General features: G+C 38.1%; 2 protein-coding genes across 14 annotated transcripts in view; one reads left to right on the forward strand and one right to left on the reverse strand.

The window, feature by feature from the left end:
• Window positions 1-1,931: 1,931 nt before the first annotated feature.
• Window positions 1,932-7,603, reverse strand: lysmd4 (LysM, putative peptidoglycan-binding, domain containing 4). The gene is made up of 3 exons (XM_042413037.1): window positions 7,497-7,603; window positions 3,836-4,113; window positions 1,932-3,716 (listed from the first exon to the last, which is right to left on the reverse strand). The coding sequence occupies exons 2-3, from the start codon at window positions 4,097-4,099 to the stop codon at window positions 3,159-3,161; spliced, it is 822 nt and encodes a 273-aa protein (XP_042268971.1). The 5' UTR covers window positions 4,100-4,113; window positions 7,497-7,603; the 3' UTR covers window positions 1,932-3,158.
• Window positions 7,604-9,334: 1,731 nt separating this feature from the next.
• Window positions 9,335-19,660, forward strand: part of nr2f2 (nuclear receptor subfamily 2, group F, member 2) — a 213,125-nt gene continuing 202,799 nt past the window's right edge. For 2 of the 13 annotated variants that reach the window (XR_006096156.1, XR_006096152.1), the window contains exons 1-3: window positions 10,422-10,577; window positions 12,963-13,028; window positions 13,196-13,258. The gene's annotated coding sequence lies outside the window, so the exon portion shown is untranslated. The other 11 variants (XR_006096148.1, XR_006096157.1, XR_006096155.1 and 8 more) reach the window with 11 other exon arrangements.

Here is a 19,660-nt window from a genome sequence, read left to right on the forward strand (position 1 = left end):
CTCATCTATTTACCCTCCACCCAGACTGTATGGATGGTTGTATTTTGTTCAGGGGGGAAAGCCCCCTCCACTTCGGCCCCCACCTCCAAAACAGCACACTCCACTCAAAAAAAAAAAGCGCTGAATTCTACACCAGCCTCCAAAACACACCCATATACAACGTGTGTGGGTGTATAGCCTACTGTATATGTATGTATGTTTGGATTGTTCAAGGTAAGAATCAGGTTATATTCTTCAACAGGAGCAGACTTGATATGGATTTCATCAAATAAGGGAATGCTTGGATTGGGAGCAGAACTGTCCAGGTTGGAGGTAAAGGAAAAAGGGGAGAGGCCCGTGTATCAACAGTAGGATAAGACCCAGCTTGGGAGCTGGCAGGAGGCCAGAGCTCTGCGGCCTGGAGCTACATCAGAGCAGGGTTCGTGAGCTGTAGTTATGAGACGAGGGTCCCAGGTCATGGAATAATAAAAGGCATAGAGCCTCTGCATTAATAGAGCTAAACTACAACTTTTGTTCTCCTCTGTGGCGATTATGCTCGGCGAATGTTGATATAGCTCAGTTTTCCTTTCACTTGGAATCTAAATGTATGGGACTACTGTTTGAAATAAAGGTCTTATAGATGTATATTCAACAGTTATGAGAAATTCAGTGGTTACATATTCACAAAAATGAAAACCAATTCAGCTTTCATTGTGCTTTTAAGTTCCTACAGCAGTTAAATGTCTCTTTAGGATGTATCATCAATCTGTTTTTTTGCTTAAGGTACAAATTGTTTGGACAGCAGTTTTGGGGGATACAATCTTTCAACCGGAAAATCCAAATTCAGACCCCATTACAGCGAGTATCCATGGGCCAGACATTGAATTTCCTATAGTGCTGCTCTGATGCTGACCTTCTGCTTTGACTTCTGCATGGATGGGGAAACAATTTATTTTATATTTGGGGTTTTAAAATCCTGCCAGTTATGTCACTGAGTGAAGTATTTTTCTTTATGCATGTATTTTTTTCCTATGCAAAAGTATTCATATAAAGAATTGAGTGTGGTGTCCAAGGGTGTAAAAATGACATGTTTTATGGTGGATTTTTCCTTTAAATTCAATCACTACATGATGTGTTTTCACTTGGTTGACCAAAGCTACAAGTTATGAAGACTGGTTTCCTCTAAAAGTTGAATCAAGCACTGGGAAGACAAACATTAAACCAGAACATCTGTATGATGATGAGAATATTTACTGTAGGAAATGTTTCCAAATCCACATCAAATGTTGATTGCAATTGTTCCTCACATAGTGTAGTTTAATATTTTGGCTAAAATCTCATTGGAACTGGCCAGAGACAAACTAGGCTTCTCTAGAAAGGGGATACATTCAACTTCTGATGAGTTCACTTGACCTCACCTCCAATCAGGTGTGCTCAGAAGACTTTGAGGTATAGCTTCACATGCCAAGACATGAAAGTATGGAGCCACAATGTCAGATGTAAATGCCAAAATAGTTTCAATCATTTTATACCTGCTGCTATTATGCAGAACCTTGTTTGTAGCTTTAGGATAATTTCAAGTATTTCATTATATATTTTTAAAGTCTGCATACCATATGATTCACTTTAAATGAATGGTCATTTTAAATAAAAAATAATACATTTAGTCAATTGTTGCATTTCTAAAATTGATGTATAAAACCATATAATCATCCTACATGCAGTCCTCGGGAGCTTTCAAGCAATAAGATTGTCTGATCGCTCCTAAACAAACATCTTTTGTTAACTTTTTGTTAACATTTTGTTTTGTATTTGCTATCAGTAATCATTGACTGATTGACTTGTACCAGTATATTGTTTATCTGTCTCTGTGTGTAATCTACACACAACCCAGTGTGCTAATATAATGTTTGGGGGAAAATCTGTCACAATAAAGAAAACACATCAACATGTCAGAGAATACTTCAATTCACACTTTAAAGTTTGTATTCAAATAGGAACATGCTGAATGAAGAGATTCAGTCTAACACATCCATCATGTCAATTTTCCCATCTAAAAATGGTTTACAAATTGACTTAAAAGTTTGAAAAATGTGTCAACAGAAGAATCGTTCCAGGCTCATTAAATTAAAATACTATAAAAAGTGCATTGGACAAGCCACACAAATCCACTTTGACTTAATTGCCCATCAAACAATGTAAGATGAAGTGTGCAATGTTATATAAACTTGACAAGAAATCTTTAAGGCACTTTCCTAATGTATTGCTCACATTTAATTCAGAGAACTTGTAGATGAGTTGATGTAGTTTTCATCCTTGTATTTTAAAGACTGCACTGTCAAATGAATACAACCTCTAACAAAATACAGTATATTGCACCACACTGTTACTGTAAACACAATTCACACTTTTGGCACTGAATTCAGACCCAGAGAGAAGGCACGAGGAACATAAACAATGAAAAAAAAGGACATATAAACACACAAAATAAGTTATATCCAAAAAAGCACACAAATAAAGCTCAAACCCGTGTCAAATACTTGGTAACCCAACATGGTTTTGCAAAAGGGGAGTACTGTTTAAAGAGGGGAGCGCTGTAAAAATATGTTTCTCTATTGGGACAGATATCAAAATGATGCCTGATAGATTATACTGATATGATGATACATTATGTGTAGATAGTGACAACAGGCACTGTTGAAAAGGCAGGTTGTGATACAGAAATGCAAACAGGGTGGATTTTTTTTTCCCCAGAAAAAAAAGAAGATATTTCCATTTGCAAATAATGTTCAGCTTGAAACTTAAAACATAATCATCAAACTTAATAAACCAACCAAGGAACAGTAATCCCAACAAGCATCAAAATTTTGTCACAGGATCAGCGATCAACCTCATCAAGAGCGACATTTTCAGGGAAGTGTATTTTATAAAGTGTATTTCATAAAGTTTTTATAAAGCTATTTGATGAAATGTAAAAAATGAAACCAGTGTGCAGCTATTTCAGTTCAAGTATCTGCATCACAGTTACAGTATAATAAAACTTAACTGCTGGAAATTAGACCCATGCTGGTATTGAGTTCATCTTACATCGTAAGAGATTTGGCTTAATCTTGATTGTCGCCTACTTATGAGACCCAAAATTCCTAACAATGACTGCTTTGTTGAGACTGAAGTCTGCACTATCCTGGTTCTTGCTTAGGTCCTCCAGTACCAAGGCCTGGCTCTGAGCTGTTTGAAGACGTGACAGTTGACAGTGATGCACCACTACCATCTGCTGGCGAAGCTACTCCATTATGTTTTGTTTTGAAATAAATCACATAAAATAATGGCAGGACAATGCCTATCAGGAGCATAGCAACCACAGCGTTCCACCACTGGATGCCCCAGTCTGCACCGTGACTGATGAGGCGCTTTCCTCTGAACCCAAACCTTTGTGGTCTCTCAGAGTCATCCATGAAATCCGTATCATGATCATTTGTGGTCTGAATCAGTTTCTCAATATCATTGTCCACCTCCATAAGAAAGTCTGTGACCTCATGTAGATGTGGTTGGGCTCTGGCTCTGTCTTGAGGCTCCACCAGTGTGGTTGATGAATGTGGCATTTCCTCCTGAGGGTCATTTAGGTCTGAGTAAGTCTCTGTTAAAAAGCTGTGTTTCTGAACTGGTATTTTGATGGATTTCAGTGCAAACAAATCTTGCTCCTGTATAAGATTGTTGACCCGCTTTATATCTGCCACCTGTTAACAGAAATAGGTATGAAGGTAAATTAATGTCAACACTTAAAAGGTCACTGAAGAGACAGATCATTAACACCAGAAATGATAGAAAAACACCTGTGACTATAAAATATTTTTACCTTACAGCCATACTGCAGTGCGAGCTTGTTGAGATTGTCACCATCCAACACCTCCCGCTCGAGCAGCTGGACATTCCTCAGTCTGTCCTGCTCCTGCCTTTGGAAAGCCCGTGGCCTCATCTCCATGACACTGAGCTCGTCATCGTCTGAGGATGCGGCAGACTCATTCGGCCTCCTCTTGAACATGTACACCTGGCCATCTGCACTGGCGTGGACATCCACCGGAGCTTGGAAAGCCTGTGGAACATGCTCCCCACGCCGCATGATTACAATCCAGCCTGTAAGGAATAACCCAATTCCAACATTAAAGCACATTTAAAAGTCACAATAGAGGTTTTTTTGTTTTTTAAAACTTAGCTCTCATCTGAGATAGACACATTGAACCATGTTTTTGGACCGTTTCTGTCCATATCCACTACTGTACTTGACAATGAAATTTAAACGCCTCATCAATCAAGACTAATACAGATCAAATGAAAATTTTGTATCAGCCATTAACACACTGTCAAACAGTGACTGCATCTCTCCTGAGGTGGTGAGCGTCCAAGCACTGAAAAATCTGCTCAGTACAGAACTACAGGTATCTTTATTTTGTTTTGTTAAACTGGTTCGTGTTATATAACAGAATCAATTTTCCATGCCAGTGCTGACTGATAATGTTGATCTGTCAAAGTACATTTGTGTCATATTCAGTGGGTGGAAAGCACCAACGCATTCATTGGAGGCTTAGGTGACTCATCAGGGCTACACCAAAGAAAACAGTAAGTTTATTTTAACTGACAGAAACTTATGCACCTTAGATTTATTCATCATCTCTGGTGGTCAAAAAGAGCTCAGGTGATTAACAACGGACAAAGTCTAGAGTTAAAGAAGACCACGTCATAACCATCTTATTGAGATGATAGGTCTGTAGGGTACCATGTTTCAAATGCTTTTAAACTTTCTTAGGTATCAGGAAAACATGTTACCATGGTTACCAGAGCTTGAATAGAAATAGTTATATAGGTGATCACTTTCTTGGCAGTTCCCATGAGCATTAGATGAATCTTGTGAATTTAAAGGTGCAATATGTAGGAACCTGAAATTCCTTCTCACTAGTGCCTGTTCGGAACGGGTTATAAATAATAAGTTCTCAATTAGTAAATAAATGTTCTTTTCTCATTTCAAGTAGCCTAAAATAAAGGCTGCATTTCAAAATAAAATAATGTGCATGGATTGATCATATTATCTCTTAGATCGTTCCTATTTTCTGTGCCTTCAGTTCGGATTTGAGTGAGTATGTTTGCTCCAAAGATTTGTGCTTTGTCTGTAGTGGCGCTTCACAATCGCTGGTCTCAGACCATATTAGACAAAGTATTAGGAAGTATTTCCTTCATTTTATGCATAACTACAGTCGTCGTGTATTTGGCTCTGAGTGCTTCCAAAACGCTAGTGACCTACACTCAACCATGTACCTGAACACCTCTTGTGTAGACATGTGGTTCCCTCGCTGTTGCTGATCTGCTAAACGTGCTGCTCATGCCATATTTGCTCAAAAGATTTGTGCTTTGTCTGTAGTGACGCTTCACAATTGCCACAGTCTTGAAACATATGAGACAAACTGGTCCTTTTGAACTGCCCGTCAAAGTATTTGCTCTATTTACATGCATAACTACAGTCCTTGTATATTGGACCCTGAGCTCTTCTAGAATGTGGGTGACCTACACTCAACACTGTACTTGAACGCCTCTTGTGTAGTAACTCGCTGCTGTTCTGCTAAATGTGCTACTAACACTATGCTTTCCATCTAGACACCAGGTAAGAGTGTCCATTCTTTATTAAAAGCTTTTTGCTGTCTACTTTTCAATGGACTCAGTCAGCAGAGCTCTGGAGCTCTGCCCTGCCTCAGCACAGAGTGGAGCGGCTCGCTGATTGCTGGTTTATTCAAAGTTTCTTAACATTTAACGTATCATGGGTCCAAATTGCACCACATCCAACACAGCACTCCCTTGGATCCCCAGCCATACACCCGCCAAGTGTGGAGTCAATTGGATGGACAGTTCAAGACATACACAAAGGACATACATACATACAGACAGACAGAGATTCCTTCCTTTAGTAGATAGATTAATGACACCAGTGGCCATTAAATGAGCTGCAGTCAGCATCCTGTTGCTTGCGTGCATGCTCGCACTCCATCTCTGCAAGCTAGCCATGGTGCTAACATTAGCCAGCTAAAACCACAATATCACAATATATTTCACATGCTTTGCAGTAATGTTAGCTTACTTGCAATCAACAGGAATAAAGTCAGCTCGCGGTCAGACATTGACATTTTTAAGCTAACGTTAGCTAGTGTTGCACCGCTGTAGGAGTATGGGAGAGAAGCAAGGCACTCAGGAGCACATAAACATTACATCCTTTGGATTTTCCTGGCAAAACCATCCCAAGTCCTTTACAAAGAAATTAGTCCACAGGCTGTTACAGGCAACCCAGAAAGTTGGGAAAGGTCTCATTTTATTATTTCTTCACATTCTGTTGATAATTCTAGTTAATTTTTGAATGTTGTAAACTAAAATTCTTACATATTGCACCTTTAATAGTGATTTAGGTTGGGAGTGAGAGCACCCTTACTAACATGAGTTACAAAATGTTTAAAGTTACTTAAAGTATTACTTTTACACAGATTACAAACTTAAGTAAACTATATTTACAACAGTTCATTGGTGTTTAATGTTTTTAAACAGCTTTATTGAAACAAATATACAACAAGTTTACAGCGCCTTGTGTATACGACCTGAGGCTACAATCTCAAACACACCATGGGGACTAAAAGTTGTAATAAAAAAATTAAAAGTTGAATAAATATCTTGTAAAGCTTACAGTAGTTATATGTTTTAACAGCTGTTTTGTTTGTACATTCAGATACCGAAGAAATGTATTGTTTGATATGGACACTCAGCTCTGAAAAGTTTGTCTTTTTCCTTAAGAATTTGGATTTGTGAATATAAAATTTGGTCAAAATAGAACGCAAATTAATCAAATAGCTTCCTATCATATTCAGTGAATCCAAACAATACATTTTTCCAAAGAAATAAAAAGTGAAGATAGATATGATCGGCAATGATTTGTGACAATTCACTCAACAGGTGTTTTGTATGTAGACCACAGACCAATATAAATGTATCAGCGTTTCTCTGAGCTCCCCACAGAAAGTGCAACTTACATCAATGACAATGACATCAATCCACAAAGAGTGATTAGTTGGATAAAAACTGTGAAGCATTCTGAAAGATATCGCTTTAATTTTGTTAGTAAAAAAAACTTATGCAGCAATAGCCAAACGCTTTCCCAACATCACTGGTGTTAATTTAACTTTAAACCGAAACATGACTTCATAATTAGCACGGCCAGGCCGGATTTATTGAGTGTCATGTTGTCAGAAAGCGGGGCTTACCAGAAGCCCTTGAAGGCAGCATTAGCGTTAGCTTTCATTAGCTAAAAGGCTAAAGCTAGCAGGTTAGCTTTAGCCTTTGACGTTAAGCATGTGTTCACCAAACTATCGGCACCGTGGCAGAAAAACAAGCCTCTGCGACAATGACAGTTAGTTCACGTGCTTCCGACCAGGTGGATAAACACAGTTTCACAGACTTTTTAGACTGTCCTGTTCCCATCTAGTTACCTTCTCCAAATGCTTTGCCAACAGTAATATATGCCGCTGCCTTCCCAGTGCGGTCCTCCCCGGATTTCACTTATTACAACATCAAGAAGTGAGTAGTAGCTGACGGTAGGCGATATTATTTTTCTAGGATAGCGAAGTCATGACCCGCCCTCTTCTGCCTCTGATTGGCTTAGCGTAATATTCGTACCCTAATCCTAACCAATCTCACTTCTTGTGCCTAAACCTAACCAACCCAACCAACGAAGGCAACGAGTATTAGCCAATCAGAGGCAGAGTAGGGCGGGTCATGACTTCGCCGTCCTAGGAAAAAAAATAGACTAACGGTAGCTAGTCTACTTCTTTTCACCCTCTATAAAAGTGGCAGGTAGAAAGAAAAGGAGCACTACTGCCTCCCACTGACCTGGAATGTCACACACACGTTTTATTTCCTAAGGAATCTACCAAACAAAAGTTAAACTAACGCTACATGATGAAAATGATGATGATTATGATTGTTGCTGCTACTATTTTGATCTTTTTTTCTAGTCATTTGTGATATAAAGTAAAGATGCACGTAACACTACTGTGCAAACACTAGGTTCCACATGTGACTAATTTCATATTCAGACAGTGAATCAGTGAAAAAAATAAGCAAAAAACAAAAACATTTTCATTTCTGATTTTGACCACTATCATTATTAGCTGAAAATAACAGCTACACATAATTGGGTTTTCTGCCTTGTGCCATGAAGTACCTGTTACTAAGTAGTTTATGTCAGTGCACTAAAATATTTTTTCAAACATTAGCACTAAAACTGCAGGACACAGTTTATTGTTTGCTTGTTAAATCTGGAACTCAGATGTTAAAATACTTGGTAACTAAAAGGCTCCTCTTCTTCTGACATCTGTTGGTAGAAATACATATTACATCTCCTTTAAGCCAAGCATATGTGAGGTCAATTTTCCTTCTCTACCTTATGTCTTTTTAAGTTTTCCAGTAGGAGACAAGTGGTGGTGAGGACAGCAATAGCACACAGCCTTGGGCTGAGAGGATGCTGAAAGTGAATACTAGTTTCTGGATCCTTGGGGAAAGAACCAAAGGCCAGAGTAGTGGTGATGTCCTCTTGTTGTATAAACATACCACTAGATGGGGCTATTGGTCTGTCATATGTTAGGCCATCTGCGTAGAGCAGCTCTTGTGCTAAACTGATGGAATATGATGAGGACCATCAGGAAGAAAGGTATGAGTCCTACACATGTACCCAATCAATAAAAGTAAATTATTCTGCCCAATTACATCACTACAAGAAGAACAAGTTAAAAGTATGGTCAGCATGATATTGCTCTGTTCCTCTGTCCATGTTTTTTAAGATATTCATGGCCTGTACACACCACTATTACCCCAAACTTTGCCCAGTTAGACCATTTTCCTCACAATAACTCAAAGTTTATCTTAAGTGAAAGCCAGGATCCTACAAATAAATGCACTATTGTATTAAGCATTCAGAAAAATAGCCTACAATTATCGAGATTATCACGGCTGACCTTCATAGCTGATACACTAACACATGACTTATACAATGTGTCCTTTCAAGACAGAATTTACAAAGTATAAAAATAACTATATCATGAGCAAATCATATATCTGTGTACACCAACTGTTTAAAAATGCCTCCTCTGTTTTCCATAATTATTGCTATTAATATTAAAAGCATTGCTTGTTTGTGCGCCAACGGTCGGTCTTACACCTGCGTATAAAGAGAACTTCAACAGTTCTCTTTATACATCCATGATGTTAACAGGTTAGAGCGGCCACATTGCCCGCGTGAGGCGCGCGCGTCACGCTGCAGCAGGACGCTTCCAGTGGGAACGCTGCAAGCGTGAGAGACGCAGCAGTTCAGCGACACACAAGCACACGCGATGCTCACGCATCTAGTGTGTCCCGGGCGTTAACGTGACCAACGTCCTGCCTACAAGGAACCTGATTGGTTGACGCTGAACGTCGCCCACCTTCATTTGAATTTTTGTCGGTTAGCTGCTAATGCTAGTAAACCCAGGATATGTACAAATTTAGTTACAGAAAAGTGATTCTTGGGCTTGTTTTAAATGGGAGCGGCAAGGGAAATTTCTGATAGGGGTTTGGCCAGGCCAAACTCAGAAAAATTTCTTCCGTTATTGCCAAGCATTAACGTTAGTCCCTTCAGTCAACCGGTCTACTGCAGTATGCATGGCGAAGATGGTCAGCGGTTTAACGGTAGTTACTATTAGCTAGTAAACCATGTAGTAAACTTGGTCCGACCCGTTGTCCATCCACGGTCATAAAATGTTATCTAGTTCGATAGCATAAATATGATGTATAACTGAGCTAGCATTAACAAGAGGGTAAACTAGTAGCTTAAAAAAATCAACTGAAAACAAATTACCCCTATTTTTAGATGTTTTTTTGGTTTTAGTTCAAAACATAAGCCTCTATGAAGACTTTCAGTAAAATATTATCCAAGTAATTTTGTTAATTTACCTTCTTTAATTTTGCATTGTAGTGCATGAAGAAATCTGTTAAAATCGTTATTATTCAAGCCACGCTGAATCTTGAAATTTTGAAAGCTCTTCATGGACCCCTGATGAAAACAGGTAACGTTAACTCAAAGTATGCTGTTAAGCCTTGAGTCACCTCATAAACCTTAAATCTAATCTTTTAGGTACAAAATCCAGGTCTGCACATCATCTCACAACGTTGATAGCCTCTTTTAAATGATTAAGTGCCAAACAAAAGCATGGATTTCCCAAGTCAATTAAGTTATTCAGCAAAACCTTTTCCGAGACCCTCCAACCTATACGCATTTTGCGTAGCAGGCATTTTGACATCAAAGTAAGCTGGTGAGTTATTACTTTAAGGTACGCAAAAACAGGCAAGTTATCTTTTTTTTTAATTTTACACCTAACTAATGAATAAAAATATAGCCGAACCAATCGAGACATTAAGCTGGGATGATTGTTTCTTCTCCTATCAACAAAAATTTACCAATGACGGTTTATCTCCTAAAGTAGCTTTTAATGTCAGTCATGCTACACTGTGTGGACCTAGAAGTTGCTCCCGAATCGGTAAAGCCCATGTATTTCTATTTCACTTGTCACGCTCTGAGATATGTCCGCTTTTATGTGAGATTGTATTGACTGAAAAGTCCTAATTTTTCTGAACGAAATGAGCTATAGCACTCACAAGTTTGATATACATTTGACGGGCAAAACGGGCGGTCTTACCACGAATGCTTATGATTCAGTAGCGTTAACGTTAGCTAACGGCGCTAACAGGTTGTTGCTAACTTTGGGGCTACATGACGCGTTGCTGTCTTCAGCCGCTGAACTGCTGACACAGACGTTTTCATTATTTTAACTTTACCAGTATGCAGTGTAGGGTGCACAATACCCAGCAGTAAACCTTCTCTAGCCTACATTACCCACCGGCTCTTTCACACTTATCGTTACACACAAGAAGTAAGTTAACCTGGCCAACTTTTCATTGAGGACACTTTGAAGTGCGGAGAGAAAGAAAGGAAAAGTTATCATGATAAACTGAAGGAGAGAGCGGTATGTGTATTTTGGCACTGTGTAGTCTACAACTTAGCCTACTCTAGGAAAATTTTAAGAAAAGGAAATACCCTCATTGCAAATTAAGTTCAATATGTAAGGAGGGATGTGATTGCTTCTACAGTTTGAACAGCCATGTTCATATTAAGCCTGTATTGTTATTAGGTCATCAAACCATTAAGAAATACGCTCCCTATATTGAGAACAGTTGTATTAACCAGCTCTAAAATATTTATTTCACCATGGCCACAAAATAGTCTGTTTAGGCTAGTTAGGGTTTTACAGCTACATTGTCATCATCTTGTTAAATTAGCCGAAAATCATATTTTCAGAAATCACATTGGCTTAAAATTTGATTACTGTGGAGATGTAAACATAGAAACAGCACTGGTGGTGGGTTAGTGTGTAGCCTAAGTGAAATTGTGTTCCTTGGTAATCTATGTTTAGGCAAGTGAAAGACAAATGGACAAACATAGACATAAATGACCAACTCTTTCATATCAGTGCATCCCTCACTTTTTTGTCTGGTTGCTGCATGTATACAAATGATGTACTGTAATGCATATGTATGCAAATTATGTACAATAATTCATTGCATGAACAGCAGTGATTCGTATCTGATGCATATAGGTCACCAAAATTGTACTCAAAAAATTCGTCCAGGGTTGGCAGGTCTGCTTACACTAACATAACGAGTTTAGTTGTTGTCAACTTGAGTACTTCACCTGGTTCGCTGTCTCTCCTGTCTCTCTGCCGTCATTTATAGTCGCGCTACTCTCCTCTGCTCCCTGTGTTTCACCGAGGGCAGAGCTGAGCCCTCTGTGTGTGTGCTGTACACACAGCGCAGCAGTGGAGAGACAGTGAACCAGGTGAAGTATTCAAGTTAATGACAGCTACTCTCATTACATTACTAAAAGTGCAATAAAAGCTTTGCAAGTAAAAAGCCAAGAAAAGTAATTTATATATGTAATCCGCGCAAAAGATGGACAGGCTCCAAATGACGAAAAATATTGCTGTAAAGAGTGTGATTTGTGACACAACAAAATAAACCATAGAGTGTAATATGAAACGATAGACGTTTTTCTATCGTCACATGATATATATCGTCATATCGCAGAGCCCTATAAGGAAATACGCTCAGGGGAACGCGACAATGTGCAAAGCTGTTGGCAGAAGCAGCAGATGAAGCTACTTTACTTACTTGCTACTTTTTTGGGGCCTTGCTTGATACATCATGGTATTGTAAAGATTGAACTACACATTGTAGTGCTGCTAGTCACTCTGTAGTGTTAAACGGTACTTTTTTTGCGGGGTTGAGGCAAAGGTGATTTAATTGCAGTGGTGTAAGAAGTATTGAGAGCTTTTACTTAAGGAAAAGTATAAATGCCACAGTATAAAAATGCTCATTTACAAGTTAGGTCATCTTTAGTAAAAGTACAAATGTAGAAGTTGCCAGTTTTTCATGTTTTATTGTTTTACAACATGGAATCAGAGGAGATTTAATGTGGCTTTTTTGACACTGATCAACAGAAAGAAATGATTACATTTATATGACATTTTATGTTTGTAGATTAAAGGGGACCTATTATGTTTTTCCTTATTTTCAGTCATATATATAATGTTACAATGTAATCAATTGTAGCATTAAATGGAAATACTCAGTAAAGTACAATTACCTAAAAATTGTACTTAAGTACAATGCTTTAGTAAATGTACTTAGTCACTTTCCACCACTGTCTAATCGGAAATAAATTACACAAAGTGTGTTGATGGAGATTAAGTGGACTGAGAGTTTGGAATTAGATAATATAAAAACTTCACAAAAGCAATTAAACTGTGTTTCCAAAGATTTGTGACTTTATGTACATTGATATTGATTCTAACCCGTGCTCAATACAGGTGCAGTTTCAGGAGGAAAGTGATGCAGAGGGAGCCCAAGCCAATCAGGGAGAGAAGGATGAACAGGTGAGAATTTAGACCTCACAGTAATGTTATCTAATATGGCCAAAATCCATGTTATTTGAATAGTCACTGCAATTTATGTCTTTTTTGGTAATTCATTAAATTTGAACAAAATTTAAAAAATTGTCAAAACAGACATCAGTGTATGACATTATGTGTTGTCAAAACAGGCATCAGAGTTTCAGATGGAGACAGAGAAAGAACACCCAGAACATAGAGAGAGACGTGAGGAGGTAAGTTGTTGTCACTGTGTGGGTAACAGTGTTGTCGCTGGGCTTGTGACATTCATACTCCCGCTGTGCCAGTACATAATGTTAGTCGTAGCCCCGCTGTTATAGTGGTTAACATTATATTTTGTCGGGTCTGAATCAGGTGAGTATGATATAGTTATCCGCAGGCCGATGTGTTGTGTTTACTGCCACAGAATGATAATCTCTTGTTCATCTCCTTCCTTAATCTGTAAAAGCTACATTAACTAGCCAGGCTTAGCTTTAAAACAGAGCCAACCACGTTTCAGAATAGAGCCTGGCTGATACAGATTTTTAAGGCCAAATCCGATTTCAATATTTTAGGATTTAAAAAATCTGATAACAATTTATCGGCCGATATGATTTTTTTCTAAAATGGAAACATGTAACATAAACATTAAACATTTTTAATAAGGTTACCCTACATTTAGTTATTGAACGTGATATGTAGTTCGCGGTACATTATGCAGTTGAAAAATAAATCATTTTATTGTCAAAATGTAAAACATAGCAGCAACTGCAACAGTAAACTTCACTGGAATTATTACTATTATTGTTGTTAATTATAATTGGCTAGTAAGAATAAGTAAGAGTTCTTCTTTGTAGACAAAACAAATCATATAAGAGGTATTGGGCTGAATTAATTTTTGATAGTTAGAAACATTATCATTGGTGACAGGCTATTTTATCTATACGGTGCAAGCTACACAAAAGCATTTTCCAACCATTATTCAAGTCACCGGATTTAAAATGCTGTTTAAAAATATGGTGTTTAATGATGCAGTCAACGGATGCAGTGACTAAGAGTAAATGTTGCTGCAGAAACAAGATAAATGAGAGGGATGATATGACGAGTGTCTGCATTACACTCTGTCTTCTAAGCTTTGTAGTTTTAATATCTATCAGCAGATAAATTCTTTCTCAGCAATGACGAGCACTAGGGCAGTGTGTGTAGCCGTGTTGGATAGTGACGTTCTTCCAGTTGCACTGGTTGACTTCTTGCTTATTCACATTATATTTTGTTTGTACACCCCCTGGCGTTTCGGAGAAGGAGAACACTACAATGAACAACATGTTGAGCATAAACGCGTCTGCATGCTCGTGGCTTGCGCGCCATCTGTGGTGGCCCTCACCACGGTGTCTCGCACGAGTATAAACAAGGCTTAATACGTTCAGTGAACTCACAGAGATTATTGTGTTGCACAACAGTGGAGTCATAGTGCTCACTGTTGGAGAAACTATGCAATAACAACACTGGTAATAAAGTAGCTCAAGAACCTATCTTTGACTATCCATTACTTTAATTTCTTGTTACTTTTTGGCCAATATGAGCACTGATAGCGATTTATCTGCATATTTCAGTTGGTCTATTTAAAGTCATAATTTCACATTCCATGGATTTTGAGCTTTGGTAAAATGTCAGTCATAGTTGGCATTTTCCCCAGAGGATATCAAATAAGAGAGGACAACATCAGCAAGAAGTTCATAAGATTGGTTTATGGTATTTGCTAGGGCTGCCCCCTAAAATGTTGATGCATCAGCAGAGAAGCCCCTGAGTCGACTCGTGTTTTGTCAATTTTGTCACTGTTTACAATGACACAGCTAAAAAAACAAGCAACAGTGGTAACACTGGTCGACAGCATGGGAGGCTGCAAACTTTGCAGATTCTTGTCTCAAAAGGACCTAAATACATAACTGTGATAGAAACCGGGGACAGTGCAATGCAGAGCAGAGTGACTCTGTTTCCTGCTCTGACTCTAACGCTCTCTGCTCCGGAATCGAATGTCAATGAAGTCGGCTAAACTACTTTTGAACTAAACTAATACCAGGACGCTCACTTTTTATTTCTGACTTTGGACTGTTAACATCAGAGATGGTGAACAACGCCATTAAAATGTAAGTCTTACAGGTGAAACATGAGACTCATACAGGCTGTTATAGGAGGTCAGTGGGGGGGTGGCAGGTGTGCTGGATTGTACTTCAGCTGGATAGGGCATGAATAATATTTCTCATAATGTCTCTGTGTGTATGTATATATATATATAATATACACACACACACATATTATATTATAGTATATGAGAAGTACTGTATATGAGAAGTTTTTTATCGGATGGCAACACCCCTTCAATCAGAAAGTCTTTGATTGGTCAGCTGCTCTGATGGGTAAGTAAAACCAGTAAAAGGACAATCGAGCTGTTGTGGAAACAGCTTTACTGTAATATTAATAATATTGCATGATTGTAATATGGTAGATTAGGAAAAATACCGGTGAAAACAGGAATGACAGCACCAACAGCACCACTCTATAGTTATTCATATTAATTCATGAAATAAAAATATTACATGGGTGTAGAATCTGAATTATGAATGAATCATGAAAACATTCTTGTAAGCTGTGTATTTTTCTTCATAAGCCTAAAGGCTTTCATTTTCTTCTTTTGATCTTTTCTGTTCCAAATGCATTTTGGTTCATCTAGGCTACAGCTTTACAGTCCTATACAGCTGCGTAGTCTTATTATTACTCCCATAATATCAGTCTGAGCCTGAACGGGACGTCAGAATTACTGTACCTGTGCTCTTTCACAAACTAATTAGGCTGTATTTTATTTAGAACATTTATAGCTGTTTTTATTGCTCTCCGATGTCCATTTTGTTTTTCAGTAATAAACACATTTTAATTGTCTATTAGTTTTATTTCTATCAGGGCTGAGGCTGCAGTCGTTTCATAATCACTATAAGAGCAGCAGTTACCGGCGCCTGGTGTTTTCCTTTTAAACTGCTACTGTTACTTAATTTTTTCGACACCTTTGGCAGTGGAGATGCTGTGCATCATGTGAGTAATTGCTCTCTCCTCAAAGTGATGCTGGAGTGAGCAAGGATGTCCGGTGAATTAAATTCCTCCATCCTTGTGTCTCTTCCTGGTATCTCTTTTCCATTCCTGCTGGGAGGCGCTAAGACATGAGGTAGAGATGTAAGGAGCCGTGTTGGCCAACAAACTACATCTAAAATGTTGACAAACGTGATGAGATTGTCACAGGAGACTCTTGATGGACCGCTATGACCTGTAATTTGAGGGAAGATTCTGTGTAAATACGACTGTAAGACATTGAAAAAACTTGAAGGAATCATTATATTTATGTTTGCATATAATGGATATAATGTCATGTTTTTTAGATTAGATTGCTACAAGTCTGTTTCTCTCATGATCATAGTTTTTATATTTTAAAATTTGTCAAAACTTTATAGAGATGAAAGAATAAAGCATCACTGTAGCTTGATTAAAAGCTTTATGAAGACTATATTAAAATAATAATGTAAACTTGAAAATGTAATTCCACAATAGTATTATCGTTTTCCACAGGTGAAACAGCGCCCCCAGTCTCTTGCATTTACATTTACATATTACTGATGAAGATACGCCTTGATGGGAGGACTGACAGATTGCATTTTCATTTTCATTTTGACACCAAAAGAGCGTGATGACGTAAGTGTAAATGCAATTGACTGGGGGCGCTGTTTCACTTATTGCATTTGAATATTGTCCGCTGTACAGCGGGGTGCGACTTTGAAAATTAAATGTCGAACAGCTTTTCTATTTAAATGGTATATTTTTCTATTTAAAATGGTCATATAACACCCATACGAGTATGTGAAAATGAAAATACAAATTGGATTATCGCATTTTCATTTTAACTCAAATAACACATACATATATGAAATTATAATGCTATTGTGGAATTATATTTTCATTTTCAAGTTTACATTATCATTTTAATATAGTCCCCTATAGGCTTTCATAACTATAGCTGGATGTGCAATGAATCTGTGACTAAACATTAGATGGTTTAGTGTGAATTGGTCAAGACTAGAACAACTGCAAGATTCTTGGTTTTCACAAGTAGAATTGTGCATTTTCATGCATGAGAATAATGTGTGCACAAATCTTTGTGGCTGACCTGTCACTTGATTCATTTTCCCTTGCAGTGGGCGAATGCTTTCACTAAATTAACTTGTGTAAATAAGCTTTCATTTGGGTTGGCTTGAACAATCACTTTGTCAAGGACTGAGCATATTTCATATTTTCAGTGACTTTAGTTTTGCCTTTTATGAAATACAGTATATATTTATATTATTCTAAGTCACATTTGATACAGAGCTAAGCTACAAGCAAGACTGGTTAAACATGAAGTTAATAGCAGTCATGCATATTCTAGTGTTTCTCTCCACATATGCTTACCCATTCAGCTGGAAACCACAAATGACCTCCAGTTGACTTCTTTACCTAGACAGCATAGTCAACTCAAAGCAGATCTGATTTTATGTGTAAGGATATAAACCAGTGTTTTAATTAAAAAAAAAAAAAAAAATTGATAGCCATTTGCCTTATGTGCTTATACTGTTGCCCCTTTTTAACCTCGATTGCTCAGAAATTGTTTTCATGATTGTATGTTCATCTGCCAGCACAACCACCACATTAAAGTGAGCCTTACTGTTTACTTCATTGTCTCATGAAGTCAACCTTTGCACTTGAAAAAGCTTGAACGATAGTAAAGTTAATGTTGCCTTAGAGGGAATCATCATATCATTTACATTGCATTCAGATTCAGGGTGTAACGCTGAACGATGATCAACAGAGCGGCATAATGTGCCATATTTCAGGGCCACTGAGCAGCTTGTCCAACTGACAGAGAGAGATAGAAAGAGAGAACGAGACTGTGTGTGAGAGGGAGGAAAAGAGGGAAAGAGAGAGAGGGGATAGGGAGGGAGGGAGGCTGGGACAGAGAAGTGGGGATAAAACCATGTACACTGCATGCACATGTTGCCCGAAGAACAACAGAAAGGGCTTTGCTTTAAATGATTCAGAGCAAAGATTAAATATTTATTGAGGTGAAAGATTCATGTATGCCACATCCATGAACTCATTGCTGTATGGCTGGATTATGTCGTCCAGTATCTTGTACTAAAAACAAAAAAGTTTTTGTCGTCATTTCATCGGTTTATGAGAGATTTACCCCAAATAGTTCTAAAGCTAAAGGACTGAACCATTGCTCTCATGTACATGATGTTGAAAATGTTAAAAGCACACACTCACATACACTATAAATGAAGGGAAGCTCGTTTCAGATATAAAGTACATACCCACAATTCACCATTGCTTTGATACAAATTTTAAATGCAGTGTCTTAATGCTCTAATTATGCCTTTGATTAATCAGTGGTAACAGATCAGGGATGAATGTCAATGAACGCTTCGTTTGGTGAAATAGTTTAATATTTCTTCAGTTTCTCAAGCACAAGTTGTTTTCATCAAGATTCCTTACCCAGAATCTCTACAGGGAACATTGTGTTGTTTAAACTTGTTACAGGTAGTGTTGCAAGCAGGTAACTTCCAAATCTATACACATGCACATCAAGGGCAAATCTTTCATGTCAACATATTACAGTTATTCCAGTGTATCAACAGTAGTTATTGTACGAATTATTGAAGTGTTGACACAGGTCTTGTTACACCCTGTTGTTGTACACCGTGAGAGACATTTGATTATTTGTCTTGAAAAAAATAGAGCATAAGATTTTTGTTTTCATCTGCTGGGTGGATGTTGAGATGAACCACAGGTGATTGGAGGGTTGTCCTGGAAATCTGTGGGGGGTCTGCAGCAGTTGGTGTGGGGAAACCAAATTGAATCCATATGGCTCAGGGTCATGGCAACAGTTCAGATGTTTATTGATTAAATGTCAACTGCCCAGGTGAATGTGATTCACATCTCAGAGGAGCCTAATTCAACAATCCATCACCAGTGGAGGAACATTCAAACCAACACATCATAACCGCATGTTTAGATCATATATTGTAATATAACTTTACAACACTGTAAGACTGATGACACATTTTGTGCTGGAAGTTGGGTCGTTATAGCTAAAATTATGGAATAGCTGAAGTGCTGTCTGCAGTGAAGTTATGAGTAGGAACTCACCAAAAACCATTTTATCCTTCAAATTCCTTTTAGAATCATCAGCAATAATACTGTTTAAAAGGTAGTTGTTCTTGAAGTTCTGCAAAGACTTTAAAGATTATGACAAATATGCGTGGCATTTCATATAATGCCATGTTTTTGTGAACTAAGAGAAAAGTTTTGATTTAAGATCAACCAATGTGCATTTGTGCAAACTCTCCTGCTCTCTGCCTGCTCAGCCTGCTCTCAGTGTGTCTATCTCTGGATGGCAGGCGGGTTGCTCCGGATCTGGTTCTAAGCGGCGGCCATCCTCTGGCTCATCCCCGCGTCTGTTTGCGTCGCAGCCTCGCTGTCACATAATCTTGACCACACACTTGCTATGCACTCAGCTATTCCTTAAAGGAGCCATGTACTTGTATAACATATTTTAG

This window comes from Thunnus maccoyii, chromosome 5 (genome assembly GCF_910596095.1).
Source record: "Thunnus maccoyii chromosome 5, fThuMac1.1, whole genome shotgun sequence".
NCBI lineage: Eukaryota > Metazoa > Chordata > Actinopteri > Scombriformes > Scombridae > Thunnus > Thunnus maccoyii.

Excerpts from the sequence above, each read along its gene's own strand:
- lysmd4 (XM_042413037.1), bottom strand. The coding sequence starts at position 4,099 with ATGCGGCGTGGGGAGCATGTTCCACAGGCTTTCCAAGCTCCGGTGGAT. Across the intron at positions 3,717-3,835 it reads CACTGCAGTATGGCTGTAAG|GTGGCAGATATAAAGCGGGT; the intron begins GTAAAAATATTT and ends TTCTGTTAACAG.